General features: G+C 39.0%; 1 protein-coding gene across 2 annotated transcripts; it reads right to left on the minus strand.

The window, feature by feature from the left end:
- Positions 1 to 28: 28 nt before the first annotated feature.
- On the minus strand, positions 29 to 18,389 carry tmc6b (transmembrane channel-like 6b). Of its 2 annotated transcripts, XM_085356281.1 has the most exons (22): positions 18,331 to 18,389; positions 17,169 to 17,243; positions 13,262 to 13,425; positions 10,271 to 10,401; positions 9,940 to 10,101; positions 8,163 to 8,318; positions 7,954 to 8,062; positions 7,603 to 7,687; positions 5,450 to 5,701; positions 4,613 to 4,812; positions 4,388 to 4,532; positions 4,103 to 4,258; positions 3,554 to 3,732; positions 3,368 to 3,458; positions 3,166 to 3,263; positions 2,928 to 3,023; positions 2,758 to 2,833; positions 1,742 to 1,875; positions 948 to 1,124; positions 778 to 856; positions 565 to 651; positions 29 to 462 (listed from the first exon to the last, which is right to left on the minus strand). In XM_085356281.1, exons 3-22 carry the CDS (start codon positions 13,315 to 13,317, stop codon positions 448 to 450), a joined length of 2,484 nt encoding a protein of 827 aa, XP_085212407.1. In that variant the 5' UTR covers positions 13,318 to 13,425; positions 17,169 to 17,243; positions 18,331 to 18,389; the 3' UTR covers positions 29 to 447. The 2 variants fall into 2 exon arrangements, with proteins under 2 accessions (XP_085212407.1, XP_085212408.1); XM_085356282.1 differs by lacking the exon at positions 17,169 to 17,243 and having other exon boundaries at positions 18,331 to 18,382.
- Between the last annotated feature and the right edge of the window lie 1,828 nt (positions 18,390 to 20,217).

Consider the following 20,217-nt stretch of genomic DNA (forward strand, 5'->3'; position numbering starts at 1 on the left):
ATATCTTTCCAGTAATAATAAACTTTTGTTCACATTTGCTATAAAAGTGCTTCTAAAAAAGGAAGGGCTAAAGATTTCTTGTTATGCTGCCCATTTTATTATTACAGAAAGATTTACCTGTTTCATCTGCTTGTTGAGCTCCTCAGACTGTTCTCTTCTTTCCCTCTCATATCCCACCACTGTGACGCTGCCTTTTCTTAAACTCTTTATCAGTCTGTGCATCTTTAAAGTAAACCAGCAACATCACAAGTAACATTCACGTAGATAAATAAACAGTCCCTTTTCCTTCTAACAACACACACTTCAACAATCTGCGTTTGGCAAAATGAAACATCTACTGCTGCACAGTGATTTTGAGTTCCTGGTTAGTATTCCAGTTTTATCCACACAGGTTTAAAATTTCTGTGCTTGGTGGACTGAGGTTTGTCTTCTGGAGAATCAGCTGCCTCAACATGTAGAGTCCTAAAAAAAAGAAAGGAAATAACATGGAAGGTAAGAAAAAGGTTGGATGTGCAGTCTGGTGTTGTAGCATTAGAAATGTTGGTGGTTATAAAGGTGACTGACTTGGCTTTTAAGATGTTTTCCAGCATCTTGTTTCTGCTTGTGGACAGACTGCAGCCGATTGATCAAGAACTTTTTATCTTCTCCCTCCTGAAGACACGCAGGAAAAAAGAAAAAGTACAAATACATTTCAGTGTATAACATCCTAGCACTGTGGTAAACTTGGACCGAAAAAACCCACCAAGATCTGTATTTGAACACTAGGTGGTGCCTTACATTTTGTATCTGATCCTGGAGTAAACTGATGATCTTCCTCTGACCGTCCACCACCTGACTATGGAAGTATATCACTATCCTGATCAACAGAAAATCACAAAACAATCAAGTGTTTAAAAAGATAACACTGCTATCAGTGATATAGATCGTGTGTGTGTGTGTGTGCTCACAGAAAGATGCCTGCTCCCACAAACAGAAAAAATGGGTTTTCCACAAAATATGTGTGAGCCTTGGACAGCACGGACAGGCTGGGATTATCTTTTTCCAGTATTTCCATCCAGTGTTTTCCCGCCTTAAACATTGTGTCAAGCGTACGAAACGGACCACACGATGTAGACGGTGTGATGCTGAAGACACAGAAACAACAGATGTGTGAATGCCTCGAGTATTTGTGCAGGCCGGAGAACAAAAGACGAATCAAGTTCTGTTTCTTATTGTTGGAAAAAGTTTTTTGAAACTAACCCAGCCATGAATTTATAACCCTTCACTAAGGCTGAGCTCACATGTGTGTTTGTATCTATTATTCATCTCTTAGGGATACAGTCACATTACAGGGACCTGCCTCCCTCTTAGTGTCAAAAACACGATCTCCTCAAGGCGACCACTTAAATGCCAAGGTTTCCATTGAGGTTTCCAGCTGTTGGACTGAGAACATTATCAGTTCTGGGTTACTCTCAGAGCTGAGAACCAATCTGTTCTTCAAAATCAAACCCATTCGCTCTTTGAAGAACAGTTTGACACAAAAAAGCTACTGTTTGCTTAATAAAGTGCTTCGCAGATTGTGCTGTGCTGCAGGTTGGTTTTTTTAGGATTATTCTGCATTTGTGATTTCACTGGAATAGATAAGTGACCTGGTTTCATTCATGCAGCATTAATGTTGATGTGAACATGCCAGAGTTGCAGATGTAGTAGCTAGAGAAAAGGAGGGGGTTAAATCCTCTTTGAGCTGCCTGTTTGCGAGTACCTCCACATGGTATATGTGACACACACGGAGGCGCCGAGGAGGGAGGGGATGCAAAGGAGAGTGATGAAGATGGTGGTCATCTGGCTGGCTCTGTATGGCTTCCTGGGGGCCTGACAGTTCAACATCACACTGCTCTGTGGAATAAAGAAATAACACAAGAGCTGGGGTCAGAGGTCAATGCCTTCATAAGAAGTGTCAGAGGTTCAGGAGAAAGGTTGACAGTGAAGATGTGTCCCACTGAACTCAGTGTCTACAGGCAAATTAAAGGTAAGACAGCAGAGACGACATACAATATTTTAAGGCTACATTGCTGCTTAATTAATCGAACAATGAGTCTACAGACATGTGAACACACGATTTAACCATTTTGTATAATAACTGGTGTGTGCAGATCTGTCCTGGATAGCTGCCTGCACACGGGTCTCTGCTTTGCCTTATCCCACCTTCTACAGCTGCCCAGAGCCTGACTGGAGGAGGGCCCAAGCCAGCACCCCAATCAGGCTCCAGGCAGCTGGTTTATAACGAAAGTCAAAACGAAAGTCAAGCTTAAGCTGTGCTTTCAAGTGAACAACGTGCCTTTGGCCTCATTCCAGTTTGCATCCAGATTTTAAGGTTTCCTGGTATTATGTCCTGTGCTACAGGATATTTATGTTATTTCTTGTAATGTTGAGGTCTGTAACGTGCTTGTTTTGTTCCTCTGCATGACACACCTGCAAAACAACAGGAGTTTTGGCGAGACAGTAATAATTCACTTCCCCGAACGCCACACTGCAAGTATTTTGAGACACTGGCAGGATGCTGCTTTTTCACCTTTGATGGTTAAGAGTCAGGCTTAACTATTACCCTTCTGTTATAAGTTCCTTTTTGTTTTGTTTGGTTCTTTGTCACACCACCACCCTGTACCTCTAATTAGCTCTCACTAACTCTTTTGCAACAACAAACAAAAAACAGTTCCACCTTGAGCAAGTTTTTTCTGATTTTCTTTTTGAATTTCAGTGTCTCTTTTGTGCATTTACCATCTTTATGTAGAAGACCAGAAATAGTTTGAGAATCTGCACCACAGGCAGGACTGGACTGAAGAGAACTCCCAACCTGAAGAAACACAAACATAATTCTCATCCATCAGAATGAAGAGCTTGTCGCAGCAGGGCCACTTCACTGTGTGCATATCTAAAGAGAATTGTACCAGGCTAATGTCTGTCCATAGATGAGATCCAGAACGTTCCTGGCGATATCAAACACTGGTTTCCTCTTCCTTTTCAGCACCTTTTCAGAAAACAACCTGCCAAAGGCCAGAGGAGACATGAGATGAGTTAATGTAATAAAAGAACTTGACTAAAAGTACATAAAGAGATAAAAGTTTAATTACATTTAATGACAGAAAAAAAAGACAAACCAAGAAAGAACTTGTTGAAGTGACCCACCTCCAAAGTAACTCGCCAAACAGCGTGTCCAGTAGAGTGAAGATGAAGTCCATGAGCAGGAAGCGATAAAGCTCCTGACCCACAAAATCCTCCCAGCACTGAGATAACAGACATAGTCAAAACAAACTTGTGATTAGAAACCCTTTATTCACACAGTTGTCTACTCTGGTAGCTTCAAAGTGTAATTTCTTGTTTATGTTACCGTCAGGCCAATGCTTTTGTATTCAGGAGCCACCCGACCCAGCCAGTGGAAGCAGAGAACTCCAAGCATGCTCATCTTCAACATCAAATTCCTAGAAAACACAGAGAGAGACTGTTAACAACCAAATCCATCAGTTCTGTACTCTAACCTCTGACATTACTCAACCACATAATGCTCTGCTCGTACCGGCCAATGGCGACATATGCAAAAACAGAAGGTGACTCGTAGGTCTCCATCCAGCCGACGAGGTTGAACAGGGCAGGTAACAGCAGGTTAATAACAGAAACCACCGTAGGCAGAGACAACAATTTGGCCTCTTTCATCAAAGGGTTCACGTCAAGATTACGATGGTTTTGCTGCAGGTCCTAAGCAGGAAGAAACAAGGTGTGGATAAGCTGTTCAGTTACATTACTGGAAAGTATTGGTTTGATTGAGCAATATTTTTAGTCGATACATATCATGACTGAACCTGACTATAATCATAGATGTATATAAATTTGAAATGAATGAAATTGTAAGAAAAGTGGGAAATATAAGATGTATAAATAGATTAAATTCATTTTAGAAGCAGCAGGAGATATTTAGATATTACTGTGATGCTGAAAACGTGCACCTAGTCACTAATCTGTGTGATATACAGGAAGTACATCCCGTGTTAACAAGCTCCCTGTTTAAAGAGACATATGGAACAAAGACTTTATGACACACTGGGGAGGACAATCCATCCAGCCTCACCTTGTGGATAAACTCAGAGAAGTAGTAAACGCCAGCCATACAGCCAGTGGTGCTTGCTATGCAGATTGTCCATGCCACTCCATGAACCATCAGCCTACAGAACCTTTTGCAGAAAGTGCTCTTGGTATGCTTTTGAGTCAGCTCTGCCAGCAGCTCCTGGTGAGGGGGCAGGAGAATGATGGTGTGAGGGAGAGATACAGACCACAATGAATGTTTCAGGTCAGCACATTCCTGCCAGTCAGCGTCTACAATGTGAACGAGCATCGTGTTTGTTTGCATGCTTACCTTGAGCTGTGTGCCGATATTTTCAGACATGATTTGAACAGACTTTTTCTTGATGACTTTAAAATCCCAGCAGCTGAAGGTCTTCATAGTCAAGATACTATTAGATTTGTTGATTCTGAAGCTCCGACCAAATGTTTTCGACATGCTGTTGGGAGATGACGTGTAAACAACAAAAAAGCAAGACTGATGTGGATACAGTTGTATGAGGTCTGTTTTTATCTGTACCTGTATACAAGGATGATGCATGTGATGAAAAATGCCATTCCAATGGTGAAAAAGTATGCGAGAGGCATGTTGTAAGAGAACTGCTGTGAGTCACTTGTCAATGTGGAGGCATTTTGTCCTCCCCCTTCATCCCTGGAGCGCCTAGGCAGTGTGTAGTTAGCGTAGTATCCATAGTACATAACGGTATGTGAGAAAGAGCCCTGAGACAAACACAAGAACAGAAACTTCTTTAGCTGTACTTTACAAGCAAGTACAGGCAAATATAAATAAACAAACACAGTGAAAGGTTAACAAATTGCATTGCTCCAACTTGGGAACAGGAACTGCCTGGAAAAATAATTTTTCGTCTTTGTTCTTATTATTACTACACTTCCTGTAAATAAGGGAACATATCAAATTCTTAAATGCTATTTGTTATGCTCATTTCCAAATCAAGCAGCTAAAATTATGTTTGATTGTATTGTTTCTTTGTATAGTTCAGTGCAAAATTATCCTTATTTATCTTATACTAGGCCTTGGTGCAACTCCTCAGTTGATCGATCCATCTATCCATCCATCCACTTCCGCTTATTCTTTTCAGGGTCATGGGGGGGTGCTGGAGCCTATCCCAGTCTTAGGGCGAGAGGCAGGTTACACCCTGGACAGGTCGCCAGTCTGTCGCAGGGCTAACTCATAGACAGAGACAACCATTTGCGCTCACATTCACACCTATGGGCAATTTAGTGTTTCCAATTAACCTATCCCCACTAACTGCATGTCTTTGGACTGTGAGAGGAAGCCGGGGAGAACCCACGCAAAAACAGGGAGAACATGCAAACTCTGCAGCAGACAACTTACTGCTCCAGTGAGGAGCTCCAGTCCAGAGAATGATGTCGTATCCCGGTATGGAGGATGCACAGCCTGAGGCAGCACCAGGAACGCACCCGTAACCAGGAACAGGAAGACATTAAAAAAGACTAGGGTCTTGAGAAAGAGAAAGTACGAGAGGACTCCAGTCCCGAAACGCCCGCTCACTCTCTTGAGCAGCGTTTGCCACGGCTGGAGAGAGTGCAGGAAGGACAACCAGCTGTACCAGCTCTTTCTTGCAGCCTGGAAGGAGACAGTTTAAAAAAAGTCAGGTGGAAAAAATAAATAAATCACTGTAGCAACACAAGACAAACTGGACGTGTGTTTGTGGTTTTCTGAGACGCTGTGACTCATATAGAAAGTCATAAATGCTTGGGCAACAGAGCAATCACACTGGTAGGAACACCTACAGGAAATAACCACCCCAGCTGCAACATGAAAGTCAAATGTTCCATTTTCATGTGACACATTTACAATAGCATGTCACACCCTTAGAGCACCTTGAATAAATCTTTAATATTAAATAATGTTTTATAGGATCTTAAAAGGATGAATTGTGAAGTTTTGATGGAGACAGATCTTGCAGTTGTTACATATAAAACCATGAAGACAGGTCGAACGCTTCCCCCCCCCGCGCTGCAGACATTTAAAGCAGAGTTAATAACCTGTCCCTTACTACCACATAATGAATAAGCACTCTTACACATTGTAGATATCATGCTACATTTACTACATAGCTAAAGTTTGAAAGGCTTGTGTCGCGACTCAAATGCTTCTTTGGTTCAGGTAGGGTTTACATTTTGTCAGTAACTTGGAATTTCTGTAGAAAACGTTTTGCAAAGTAACAAGCTGCACATTACACAATATCACACCTATACCCCACACTCCTCTACACCTCAGGACCTTGGGCACATTTATCCACAGTGCATTTTATGAGTTTCATTTGTGTTTCCATGTTATCACACCTCAGTGACCCTGACAAGAATAACCCAGCTTAAACTTAAAAAAAACAAAAAAAAAAAAAAACAGAGGAAGGAATGCAGAGGAGACAGATATGCTCATATATGATTTTATGCTTTGAAATGTGGTTAGAGCAGAACTTAATTTTTTAATCTTGCACTAGCCAAGTACTGACAATTTACACAATCAATCACATATGGGAGATAAACATGACATGTGTTTGCTGACCAGCCCCTGAGCCTTGTGGGGTTCTTTCTTGCCAAGTATGTGGATTGCTCGTGTATTTGAGTTTCAAATTCTTAGTAAATATATTTAAGCTTAAGTTTTTCTTTAGGCATTTCCCATTGATTTCTTTATTGTTCTGGTATATTGTGAGTCTTAGTTGTGGTATTTTTGAGTCTTTGGTTTCTGTGTTTAGTTTAGAAATATTCTGCTGTTGGGTTTTAGTTTTGTGTTACTTTGTGTTGTGGTTCAGGCTGATTATTATCAGTAGCCCTGGTCTATTCAGAGTGTTTTTGTTGTGACTTCCTTTGTCTTAGTTCCATGTTCATGCTTCAGTCCTTTGTCTAAGTGTTAGTATTCATGTCTGTGTTAGTTTCATGTTTAGTTTTCAGTTTTATTTTGAATTTTATTCTGTGCTTCCTCTCTGCCATCCAATGACAAGTGAACTTTGTTCTTATTTTGGACTTGCTAACAGTAATGTTCATATGAGTGAAGGAACAGTACCTTATAAACACAAACACAGAAATCCAAGTACATGACAAAGAGGTTATACTCCAGAAACTGATTATTGATAAGACGCAGCAGGAGAACAGGATGCAACTGAAAACAATGATGGGAGCACAATGTGCAAACTGTGCACTTTGGGTCGTCATCTCTACAATTCTCAGCAGTTTGTAGGACAAACTTATCCCTCACAGCAAGATATTATTTGTCACATAAATACTGATTGTATTTGTTTTATACAAGTATTGACACTTTTTCCCTCTCAAAAGAAAAAAAAAGAAAAAAAAAAGACAAACGAGTTAAAGTGAGTTTTGAACTCCGTGTGGGCAAGCATTTTTTTAATCTTTTTTCCCCTCACTATTAAAAATGCAAACATAGAAACACAACTATAACAGTTTCTAGTTTCCTTGTATCTGTTAAGGAATTTAAAAATCACAGAAATACAAAGGATAACTTACAATGATGATGTAGTATTTAAGTTGACTGCAACAGGAAAGCTTCTTGTTGGAAAGTATCCGTTTCTCCTTCTGCATTACTAAATTCCTGTATACAAAAAACAACAAAGGATCATTTTCAGTGACATGATGTGAAAGAGTATTTACAGACCAGTAAATATAAACTTTGTAAATACTCTAATGATATCAAAGATTGTAGATCATTACATTTATTTGCAGTGTTTAAAATCCAGTATACAGTGAGAATAAGATGTGCAGCTAATGTCAGAAAGAGTAGAACTAAGCAGGCAGTCAGTTTATGTGGCTGCAAACATAAATAAAACACAAAAGAAGCGATGACTACGCGCAACATGCCTGATTTCTTTCTTCTCAGCGACACTCAGAGGCATTCCTCGAAGCATCCTCACCCGGTCGCTCACAGGCAGGTTCTGCAGGTTGTTCACCAGACGTTCCCTCTTACTCACTATAATAAACACAAGCGACATCATTTATATTACATCATTCTAATGCAGTATAATTTAATCAGAGTAAACAGTGCACATCACTCGTCTGACAGCCTCCACCTTCTGCATCTGTAGTGTCCCCCTCCATGCCGTAGCTTCGTATGGACGGTCTAGAGGAGGGAGAGAAGTCCCGGATGGATGGTCTGGTCTGCCGGCGTCTCCTAAGCTTCAAGGTCTTGTTGCAGTACTGAGAGATGATGGCTCCCCTGTTGCGGCCTGCAGAAATGGGATCAACAACAATTATTTCCTCGAAGGAGTTTCATGAAACCAGAGAGCTCTTCCAACTTCTTGTTTCACCCAAACAAGAAGTTGGGTGAAAGAAGAAGTACATTAAGAAGCACCGTTTGATGCAGATAAACTGCTAAAGCTTTAAATCATGCAGACATCTTGTAAACTTTGTGGCAAGCTAACAGAAGCCACCTCGTCTCTTTCTAGCAGCTACTTCCTGTGTGGTAACTCTAAAGGGAGACAAAGCATTTACTGCACTACATTTATTTTATAGCTGTAGCTACTCTTTATATAAAATATAAATATAAATAATTTATGTTACATTCTTAGAGATTAAGCTAGCAGGTTTACAAAAAAAAAAAATACTTTTTTGGGTGGCTTGGCGTGTATTAAAAGTCTGGTATATAGTCTAAGTCTATATAATCTCCCAGTTGTGTTTCACATGCTTAAAATATTGCACCATGTTGCAAAGAAACAAAGCAATCTTCATTGCCACCCTGTTTCTCCTGAACTGCCACAGACAGGAAGGTGATAAACGAAATGCTTCCTGCTGAAACACATCAACACCATGTTACATCAAGCAGTAACACCATGTTAACACCTGCTACACCAGTACCTCATTTTACTGGTCAGCACTGCCCTGTCCACTACAGTGGTATACTGAGCATTTATTTAGCAAGTTACTTTAGAATATGATAGAATATACCATACTGAATTCATTAAGTTACTTTCTAGGGCCACCTAATTATTTTACACTCAGCAAAACATTAAATAACATTTATTTATTTTAAGTTGTTTTTTTAAATCAGTTTATTTTTTAAGCTATTCCAACAAACAAACACACAAACAACCAAACACCCAAAACAAACAGATAAGCAAAAGAACAAAACAAACAAACAAACAAACAAACAAAACAAAACAAACTTTTGGGAAAGATAAAGACGATCTTATCCATTTTTTTTTTTACAATTTAAATATTTTTTAATTAAAAAAAAAAAAAGGGATAAGAAAGCTCTTAGAACAAGACCAACTTTCAGACAGTATTTTGTGTTTTAGGTCTGTATATTTCTCAGAAACTACTGCGAACATGCTTCTAGAACACTTTGCATTAAGGATTTTGACTGGATTTCAACATAAACCAAACTGTGGTAACAATTCTCATTTCTCATTCTGTGGTAACTGTTTGAGAAGTCTGATATTTTTCAATAATGTAAAAACAAAAGGAAAACAGCATATAGACTGTGTGAGACTGTTTATGATTTAAGTTAGTTGTAAGAACATTTTTTAAAAGAAACATGAAAATGTTCTGACTTAGAGCTCTGCAGCTGTTACATAGTTTTAAATCTGACTAAGCCAACACACTATTAGTGATTAGTGCTGGATGGATTGCACTGCATGCCCGACATGATTCAAGTGAACAGTCACCACACTGAATCAGCATGTGTCAGAAATCCTAGAGAGGAGTGTCAAAATTATATTAAAACACATGTTGGACACACACAAAGTAATCCAGATGAGTGTGCTCATAAGGTTTTAAAACAAACTGATTTATTTATTTCTATGTATAATACTCTCCTCATGATTAATAGTTGCTTGTTGCAGGACTCACCAATGGTGCGACTGGGCATGGAGGACAGGATTTTCAAGGTGTCCGAGGACCAGCCTTCACCTTGGATGGGGTCCATTTCTCTTTCACCACCATCACATTCCAAATCACTTGCCCCCTGCCTCCTTCTATGCTCATGTTCAGGGCCACTCAATGGCATATTGTCTGAGGATAGAAAAACAAATAGACAGAAAATGATGCCTTTGCAATTCAACGCAGCATTGAAAGGTATTACAAGTGGTAAAGACATTTTAGGCATGAAGAAAGAGAATATATATTTTTTATATAAATGAAAAATAAGAGTTCATCACATGCAAACAGTCTTTCTTTTTACCTCGACTCTCCTCATCCAAATCACTCTGCAGCTGCTGCAGCTCCAAGGCACTGGATGCTGCTCCATTGTCACGGTGTTCTGCAATTAGCTGCTGAAATGAATCGTGAACACCTTCCTCATCTGCCGGGCTCCTGACAGAGAGACGCACAGGCTTGAGGACCGATAAAAAAAGGAAATAGGGTGGTACAGACTAGGCTAGATTCAAAGGCTTCAAAGTGCTCTGAGGGCCAGTGACCACTGAGTAACCTACAGATAAAACACTTTCTGACTTGGTCATCAGTGGCCCCGGTGGGAGTGGGAGGCTGCAAGCCTCTTCCTGCACCATCTATATCACATTTGGGCAAAACAAACAAACAAACAAACAAACAAAAAAGCGCAATACACAGTCCAGTGTAAAAGTCTCAAGTCATCTCTCATTTTTGCTTCCAAGGAGCCAAAGTTTGCTTATTGTTTTTTTTAAGTTGTCTTGCGTAATAGTTCTCCTGAAGGTCTTTCAAAAATGCCAAAAATTACCTACAAAGTGATTCCCAAAGAGCTACAAGCCAGAAACTTTGCATAGAAATTACAGGACAAAAAAAGTGCCAGGAACTTACAAAAAAAACCCCAAACAAACAAAAAAAGACCTGCCATGGGACATGATTGTTGCATCTGCTTCTTTAACTGTACCATTTACTGTTCAAAGCTTCATAAGAAATGATCTCATTGGAAGGATGTTGAGCTGTTCTTAAGTAAAGGAAACAGGGGATGGTATGCCAGATTACACAGGAACTGAAATGAAAGTCAGCGACACCATGTCTTATGGAGCAATGAATCCAAATTAGACATGTACAGAGGTCAGGAGAGAGGTTCAACAGCGATTATGAAACACACAGAGGAGGATATGTCGGGCACCAGTCTGTGTCTGGGGAAACTTTTCATACGCAAAATGTTTCATAGATGGTAAAAAAGAAATGTCAGACAAATATGACAATTCACACTCACGAATGTGACCATGTTGTTCATATTTTATCCGTTTCCATTTACTCATGCAGCCATGCATTAAATAATAAAAGTTAATGCGTGCATTACGTTGACTGTGTGCCAGACTGACACAAAGTTTAAACATTTTCTAACAAGGTTCTTGGTTTTGGCTTATTGTAAAACCATTTTGACCAAAATGTATTAGTTTTAACATATTTCAGCACCATGTCCTGTCTCTAACTAGTTGCTGTGGGGCTGTGGTTCCTTGCCTTGTATCCCAGTCAGTAGGGCTGCTCGATTATGGCAAAAATGATAATCACGATTATTTTCACTGAAATTGAGATCTCGATTATTTGACGATATTTATTTAACCCTTTAAGACCTACTATAGAACCAAGTCCGCCAGAGCTTATATTATTTTTTTACATGTTGTAGTGCCATTTGTGGGAGCATTTCAAGTTGCTATACAACTGTTATAGCCCATATTTTAATAATATGTATGCATTAAGTCCATAATAACTACATTAATTGCAAAAAAAGTGCAATAAACTACAAAAAAATTGAAAATCGTTTTTTGTATTTTTTTACATATATTTCTACTTGGAGAAATTTAAGAGGTTTATCCCTCAAAGCTTTAAATACAAAAAAGTTGCAAAAAATAGTTTACAACAACAGGAAATTTATTTTGAGTGTCTTCATAGTTTTATTTTGGAGATACACCAATTTTTATATACTGCAGGAAAAACGAAAAAACAATCCTATGATGCAAATTTGCAAAGAAAACAGCAGGTGCATCAAAATAAACTATTTCCAGCAGTGCAATTCGAGTTCTAAGCATCCCAGAAACGACACAGAAAAGTCAAACATGACCAGTATAGGTTTAAGGCCTACAAGTAAAAAACTACAATTTCCGCGAAAATGACATCACTTCCGGTTTCGGCCAGGAAATGGCGGACATGTGATAGTTCGTGCTGACGTCTGTTTCACTGTGGGAAGTGTTACGAACAGCTGATAGGAACGGCAAAGCGTGTTTCTGGAATATTATGTTTTTGTTCCTGCAAGCCTTTTTATGCAATTTTTGCAAAGCTTTATGTGAAAGGAAACCGTGACCGAGGACAAGCTGATGGCATAAGATGTAAGTACAACTCCTCTGGTTTCATATGCAAAACAAATTATTGCGCTAGCTTACTCGGTTCAGGTTCTACAGGGATTTAAAAAATAGTTACACAAAACGGAGCATGCTGCTCTGACTGGCTTTAAAGGGTTAACAATGACTTTAAAAAAATAATATAAAATAGTGTGCAACACCACTGAAGTTTTTTTTTTTTTTTACCTCTCTTTTCAACCAACAGCAGTCACTCTCCAAATAACTTCTGCTTAGCTTTCCCAGCTTCCCTCGGGTCCTCTTAATCAGCGTCTCCAACCTTTTTTGCGCCAAGGACCGGTTTATGCCCGACAATATTTTCACGGACCGGCCTTTAAGGTGTCGCGGATAAATGAGGGAGGGGCTAATAATCGGCTCAGTCATTTTTAATGATCGTTGAAAGCCCAGATCGTAATCGTGATTAAAATTCGATTAATTGAGCAGCCCTACCAGTCAGTCAGGCCCTCTTAGAAAAAAAAAAAAAGTTGCCTACTCCCGATTTAGATACTGTACGCCTAAGCCAGCTGGAGAGACCATTTGTCTTTTTAGAAGGACAAACAGCAAGTTCGCTTCCCTTTGACTTCTACACAGGAATTAAAAGAAGCAAGCATGCAAACAGTCATGATCTGTTCAACCAAACAGAAACAAGGACAATAAAGTGGAGCTCAGCAGCTGGTCGCATTGTTAAAAAAAAGAAAAGGATAGGAAAAAAAACGACAAAAACTCTGCACCAGAGTACAGTCTGATCTGCCTTCCCATTTAAGCCTTCCCTCCCGCTCTCACGGCCTTCACGCTAAGAAAAAAAAAATCGACAAAATCAAAATGAAGAGTGTGAAAACAAAACAAGAGTAACATGAAGTGACACAGAGCCCTACAGTGACACTTACTCCAGTCCAGCTTCCATAAGCGGGTGGCTCAGGTCAAAGTTAACATTTCGGGACATTTTCCTTCTCTGCCGACAGTCTCGATGTATCCAGCTGTAATTCTCAGGTTCACACCCGCGCCTGCTCAGACCTGCCTTCTACTTCCACCATGGTGTTTGATCTTCTACCTGGGAGGGGGGGGGGGGGAGGATTAGAAGGTGGGGCGTTAGTGTTAGAGATAAAGGGGAAGAAAATGCCAGCGCACTTGCTTGGAATTTGATTGCCCCGGTCTTGTTACTGCTTGCCCTGAAAGATTATTAAAGTTACAGGTGTGCTTAAGTGCAAATGTGTATCAAGTGTCACTGCACTGTCAACATTCCCTGGCCTTTACAAAGAGAATAAAGTGACCTGCATGATGCATCAGGGAGACTTGCTGTGAGGAACTGTGTCACTTTGTCTACAATTCTGAGAGCTCCACTGTGGTGCGGTTTATAATAAGGCCTGTGGCCAGAGTCAGATGGCACTGTGTCACCAGTGACATGAATATTTATGAATGACACATGAACAGAGACAGACTAACACATTGTACGATTTTTCTATCAGATCGTGTCATATAAGAGATTTTGAGGAAGCATGTTCGATGGCTTGTTTGCCATTTAAATGGAACATTGTTCATCTGATTTTCTACTTTTATTTCTGGGCAACTGCTTCATATGGTAATCTAACCTTGGAGCAGCTATAAATTCTGCTCTTTGGACATGATAGCTGACTGTAAAAACAAACTCCACCTACTTCAAAGCTAGGAGGCACAACACATCTGGGAAGATAAAATGCGATATTAAACTAAAAGAATAAAATAAAATAAATTAAAACATTTGGCTTTTGGTAACAGTGACTGACAATTTACAATCTAAATTTGGTCAATAATTAATGATTTTTCCTCGTTCTTATTATAAAGGTAACTTTTCTCTTGACATCATTTTAGAAGATTTTCTGATTAATAATTTGCCAAGAAAGTCCCTGATTAACCCTTCTCTATCCATTATTATAACTGATCTAAATTATATCTAAGCTTTATTAATAACACTTACAGAAAATTAAATGTAGGATAATAAAAAAATAGAAACACCTCTCCACAATGTCTTCATATTTTACATATTTATGGTTGTGGTAAAAAACAAAACAGCAAACCCATACATGTTGGTGTTTGTTTTGTCAGTTTGTCTCTGGCTCACAGCTTTTTATTACATACTTGTCACTTTTGGAGCATAATCTGTCCTTATTCTTTAATTATTTCCCTCAAATGAGGTCCAGTGGTTTGAGGGATGCTTGCAATGCACCTATTACTTCTTTCTTGTTAAAGAAAGATTGGGTGATATAGAAAATTGTGTTTGTGGTTCATCTCTCACAATATCTGTGTTACAATACTTAAAAAGCACTTTGAGTGGTCAGAGAAGAGAAGTGGTCTATTTACTAAATGATTTAAAAGCCATTATAAAAGCTTGAATGTATCTCAATTATTAATGGAGATAAGAAATTACAATATGGATTTTAGAGCCAACTTAAAAAAAACAAACAAAAAAAACAAACCCCAACAGCACAATAAATGGTAAGATTGTTCAGACTCATCTCAAGCTTATGGGTTTAATTATCAGATTCTCAAACAACAGACAACTGGTCTGACAACATAACAGAGGCTATCTGTGAAAACAATTTCAACTCCATCAAACATTAGATCCACTTCCTGTTTACATGCTCCCACACTAGAAACATTAGCTCAACAATGCTCATGATAAGCAAATATAAAAAACAGCTGAGCTGGAGCTGGTTTGCTAAGACTATAATGCTCTAGTATGATACATGTGAGTATTTCCTTTGCATGTCTCTGTGGAGATCAGTTAGCAGATAATGCAAAGCTTATCATTCAATAAGCTATCAAAACCCACACACTCATATAAGAGGAAACTTAGGTTCCAATCATTTTCAGAAATCCCCACAAACTAATCTATTGCTCAACCACCAAAGAGATCATTCTCTACCAAGCTCTTACCCTTGTCACATACAACCCAGAAAATCAGTCATGTGCCACACTTTTTAATCCGGTGATATCCGTTCATGTAAATAAATGGCCTTCAATATTGTTTGTTCTTCAGGGAAACTTGATGAGCCAGTATAGTGCTAACAGGGACACACACACACACACGCACACACACATTATAAATGGCTGTCCTGACCCAGATCACTGCAGTAACAACATCAGGAATTACTACACTGGATGCACGCTCTACTTGGTGAGCTTCAGGGGCACCGCCATCCTTTACGGCTGCCACATTGGTTTTTGTCATGAGCTTCATGAGCCGAGTTACGTCACCACAGCCTGTCACCGGTACGGTCCCCCCCTTTTTTAGTATTTTTTTCCTCTGATCATTTTCAACTCTTTCAACAATTCCAGCATATTTAGCCAGAGCAAATCTGCAGTGACACAGCAGATAAATATCAGCCACTGAAATCAGTACATATCATCTTATTTTCCTAATATGACGTATATAAATATACATCATACGACTTCTTAACTTTTGACACAGATAACCAGAATATATGAAATGAAACAAACATGATGCTACTGCAATAATGGGATGCATCTTTAAGTAAAATTCAATATCGATCATTTTTCATTGTTATTAATAACAATGCAAACTTTGGGATGCATCCTTTCTTCAGCTTCTGATGTCAGGCATGGCAGAAAACAGGTGGACGCCACTGGTTTAATGTGATTGCCACTTTGAAACTGTACTGCTGGGCCAGCAACAAACAAAGGGTGCTTAGTTTAATCATTCCACATGAATGATGATCCACAAACACAAAAGACAAGACCTGGATTGCTGGTTCTCTTGGTTTTTGTTCTGTGTGAACATATGCAGCATGGAAAGAGTTGGGAGGAGCTCTGCATATCAGTCCAGTCACCAACTAAATGACTCCATGGCTGAGAAATGCCGAATTACCAATTGTTTAATTTTTTTTTTTACTGCGCTTGCTCTTTTCAGGCTCTGTTAGGACAATCTACTGCACACATATGGTTTCCCTCCCTTTCAAACATACTTTTCCGATTACCAAATTGTTTCCAGGATCATGTTTCTGCACCCATTTCTTTCCATATGCATTTCATGCGCATTGCTTGTTATGCAACTAATATTTCTATCTCAAATTTTCACTTCTGCAGGGCAAACAAGCAAACAAAGCAGGGTCATACAACACTGCTCAGCTTGAGTCACTCTCTGTATTTTGTCATACTGTTTCTCCTATTTCAATGTCTAAGTGCAACTAATATTAAGGCAGTCCTCGGAGAGTGTACAGTCAGTGCAGGATACCGTGGGAATGGGTCAAACAGAGAGCCAGGCAGGGAGGTCAAAGTTGATCTTAAAGACAGCCAAACAAAATAAGCCAGAGAAAAATGCACACAAGGAGTTTGATGTAGGGTTGCTTGAGTATAGTACAAATGTTTTGGTCAATATGAACAATCATTCATGCAGATTGAAATGCAACTGTAATTGAACTGAATACAAAGGCACAAGTAAAAGCTGAGGAGAGGGAATTTGGGTTTTTTGGAGTAACGAAAGCAAAGCAGGAAGGGCTAAAAGACAAAACTAGGGTCTTTTACAAAGCTCAAAAAGTAGCACGAACATTTGGACAGATCCAACTGGAGGGCCATGAAGAGGAGTTTAACCAAGTCACAATGAAGACACCACACTCCAAAAATCAACACACTGTATGAGATCATAAAATGGTCTGATAGTATACAAAAAGGAATTTCTCCACCCTTCCAGCTTTCAAAAACTGAGAAGTGAGTACTGAGAAAAGCCAACAAGAGGCAGCAGCAAAGCCCAAAGCTGCAGTTAACATGGCAGCAAAACAAAGACTTGGATTACAATACCTCAAAGTTTGAGTGAAGCCTCGTGAAAGGGTGGAGAGAAAGAGAGGTAGATTTTCTTGCAGCAACTCTGCTTAACTGTAAAGGACATAAAGGTTGGGCGAATGGGCATATGATGAGCAATAAAAACTGTAAAGATCATACCGTAATAGACAATAATGCAAATGTCCATTCAATTAACAAAGCCAGGCATGCACGCACGTACACACACACACACACACACACACACACACACACACACACACACACACACACACACACAGCAGTCACACTGTTATTCAGGCCCACAATAGTCTCTTTAATTCAGAACAGAGGACTCTAAATGATAGGTTTACTCCTGGCTACATCACAGAAACTGCAAACTACAACACAGATTTAAATGAATGCCAGTAGTGCACCTATTACGTCTTCCTTGTTAAAGAAAGATTGGGAGATATAGAAAAAATATGTTTGTTTATCATCTCTCACAGTATCTATGTCTGAATACTTAAAAAGCACTTTGGGTGGTCAAAGAAGTGCAATGTACTTGGAGGTCTATTTACTTAATTATTAAAAAGCTAGTATAAAAGCTTGATCTTAATTATGAATGGAGATAAGAAATTATGGTGAGGATTTTAGATCCAACTTTTTTTCTTTCTTTTTTTTTTTAAAACAGCACAGTAAATGGTAAACTTGCTCCGACTCATCCCAACCTTGTGCGATCAATTATCAGCTTCTCGACAAACAGACAACCGGTCTGACAACATAGCAGCGCTATCTGTGAGAACATTTTAAGCTCCAAACTGCAAACTGAAACACAGATCAACCTTTTAATCTGAACGTATCTGCCAATTTGGGAAAACGGAGACCGTTGAAAAAAAATCTGCCGTAACACAACACACAACAAAATGCTTATTCAGAGATTCCGACGCTGTAATTACATCCGCAGGCTTTTCTGCTGAACACAGCTTACAGAAACAAAAAGAGCAGAGTCACAGAGCCCTTTAAAAACACCAACTTCTCTCTTTGCCGTCGGTTAGCTTAAACTCTAACAAGAGGCGGTCGACAAGTTGCCAAAGACTGAAGTTGAACTTTAACCAAGTTGAATAGAAATTACAAACAGAAGCAAATGAAAATAAACAGCAGCTAAACTCTCAAAAAAGAGTCACCAAACGTATTCACTCACCTACTCAGAATCGTAACAAACCCGCTTATCTTTAGTAACCGACCGCTGTCAGTCATAACACTCGGCAAACTAAACTAGACGGCGGGGACAAACCATTAAAGGATGCTGGGGTTCCACTTTAATATAAAAACTAGTAAAATTATAAAATATAAATTACTTCACTCATCGAAAAACTAAGCTAATACCTTATTGTGTGATATGATTTCCAAACGATTTAACATACTCATCTGTAAGACCCGTAACTGATAACAACGTAATGTAAATTTGACCCCCCACAGAGTTGGCACTCTTGGTTCAGTCCTATTCGCAATTTTACAGGGTTTTTTTTTCAGCGGGGCAGGGCTGGGCACCAAGAACATCCTAGTAGATGTGGTTGGAGAGAATGAGGTCGTGTATGATGGGGAAATAAAGACAGTGAAGAAAACTGGCGCACAAACGCCCAAATACACGAGCATTGAATGTGGCACTAAAATGTGTCACTAAATAAGTTTTTTCAAGTAATATTTATTCAGACTCTACTTAAAAGTCATATTCCTACTAAATAATACAAAAGTTATACAAATAGTTATATCAAAATATCCTTAAAGTACTTAAAAGTGCCCATTATGTAAAATGTCTTGAGTGACAGGTATCATAATGGATCGTAATTATTGTTTAATTGTATGTATATCACTCTAATGGTGCAGCTAAGTATTGATTGATTTTAATTATTTATATTATGCTGGGATGTCTGATCTATAGTAATACAGCATAATTTACTTGTACCTAAGTAATGTAAACGTCCATGCTTTCAGCCAGTGGTTTCAGAAATTGTCAGATTAACAATAGTCCAGCCCAATAATGTTCATAATGTAGCATCAGAGAGTCAATCATGTGTTTGTCGAGGGCTCGGTGCCCCCACACCGGACATGTGCCTCCTTGTGAACATGCACAAATTGTTACATGGCCTTCAAAGTGTAAATACAAACATTACTAGCCTAGCTGTGACTTAACAACTATTCAAAGACTTAGAGATCTATACTTACCCTTTTACGCACTTGTACAAACATCTGTAAAAACTATAAATAACCTGCATGAGGCTCTTTACTGAATGACAGTTTTATTTTATGTCACTTAACTTAACACATAACTGGGTTTTAAGAAGATGACATATGTGACAACTTGCTGCCACTGGGTATAGAAAGCAGTACATAAATTTATTTGCAGACTCAGTTTACTAACAAACTACCACCCCCCAGCTGTGGAGACACTTGCACAGCTGTCTTTTTATTTTGCTGTAGAACTATAACCCATAAACTGTTTTCCTCATAGGTTTTTATGTGTGTACATTGGGTTGTTTTATCTTTTATTTCCTCCACTCTCTTTTGGTTTTCTGGTGGTTTTCTCAGCTGGCTTAAGCATGTCTAAGTAAAGCACACTAAGGGGAACTGGTTAATCTTCATTTAAAAGGTTCAGTTTCTAGATCATACCTCAGTATTTTGCATACTAGTTTTTGTCATAATTTCATAGGATAGTTTAATTTGAACTCTATCATTATTTTTACATTTGATATTCCTCTGAAAAGGTGATGCTCCTCTATAATTTAATGGAAAAAAGTAGCAATGGGCACATTTTAGTGTGCCATGTGTTAGTCCTTGGCAATGTCTACATCCTAAAAGTGTGTACACTACTCCTATGATGCAATGGAGATAAATTATAAATCCGGTTAAGTACGAGTCCTGAAATTGTTATAATAACCCAGTAACATCACATAAAACTGAAAAGTGTGTCAGTACAAATGAAATTAACTCTAAGTGTTACAGTCTCCACTGAACTGAAACCAGTGGTGTTGAAAGAGTGCCTAAGAAATGACGCTCATGCTTATGTTTCGTTGTAAATGGTTTTGAC

The sequence above is a fragment of the Diplotaxodon limnothrissa genome, linkage group LG6, assembly GCF_057381915.1.
Source record: "Diplotaxodon limnothrissa isolate DT_005_m linkage group LG6, D_limnothrissa_male_GT1.1, whole genome shotgun sequence".
Taxonomy (NCBI): Eukaryota; Metazoa; Chordata; class Actinopteri; order Cichliformes; family Cichlidae; genus Diplotaxodon; species Diplotaxodon limnothrissa.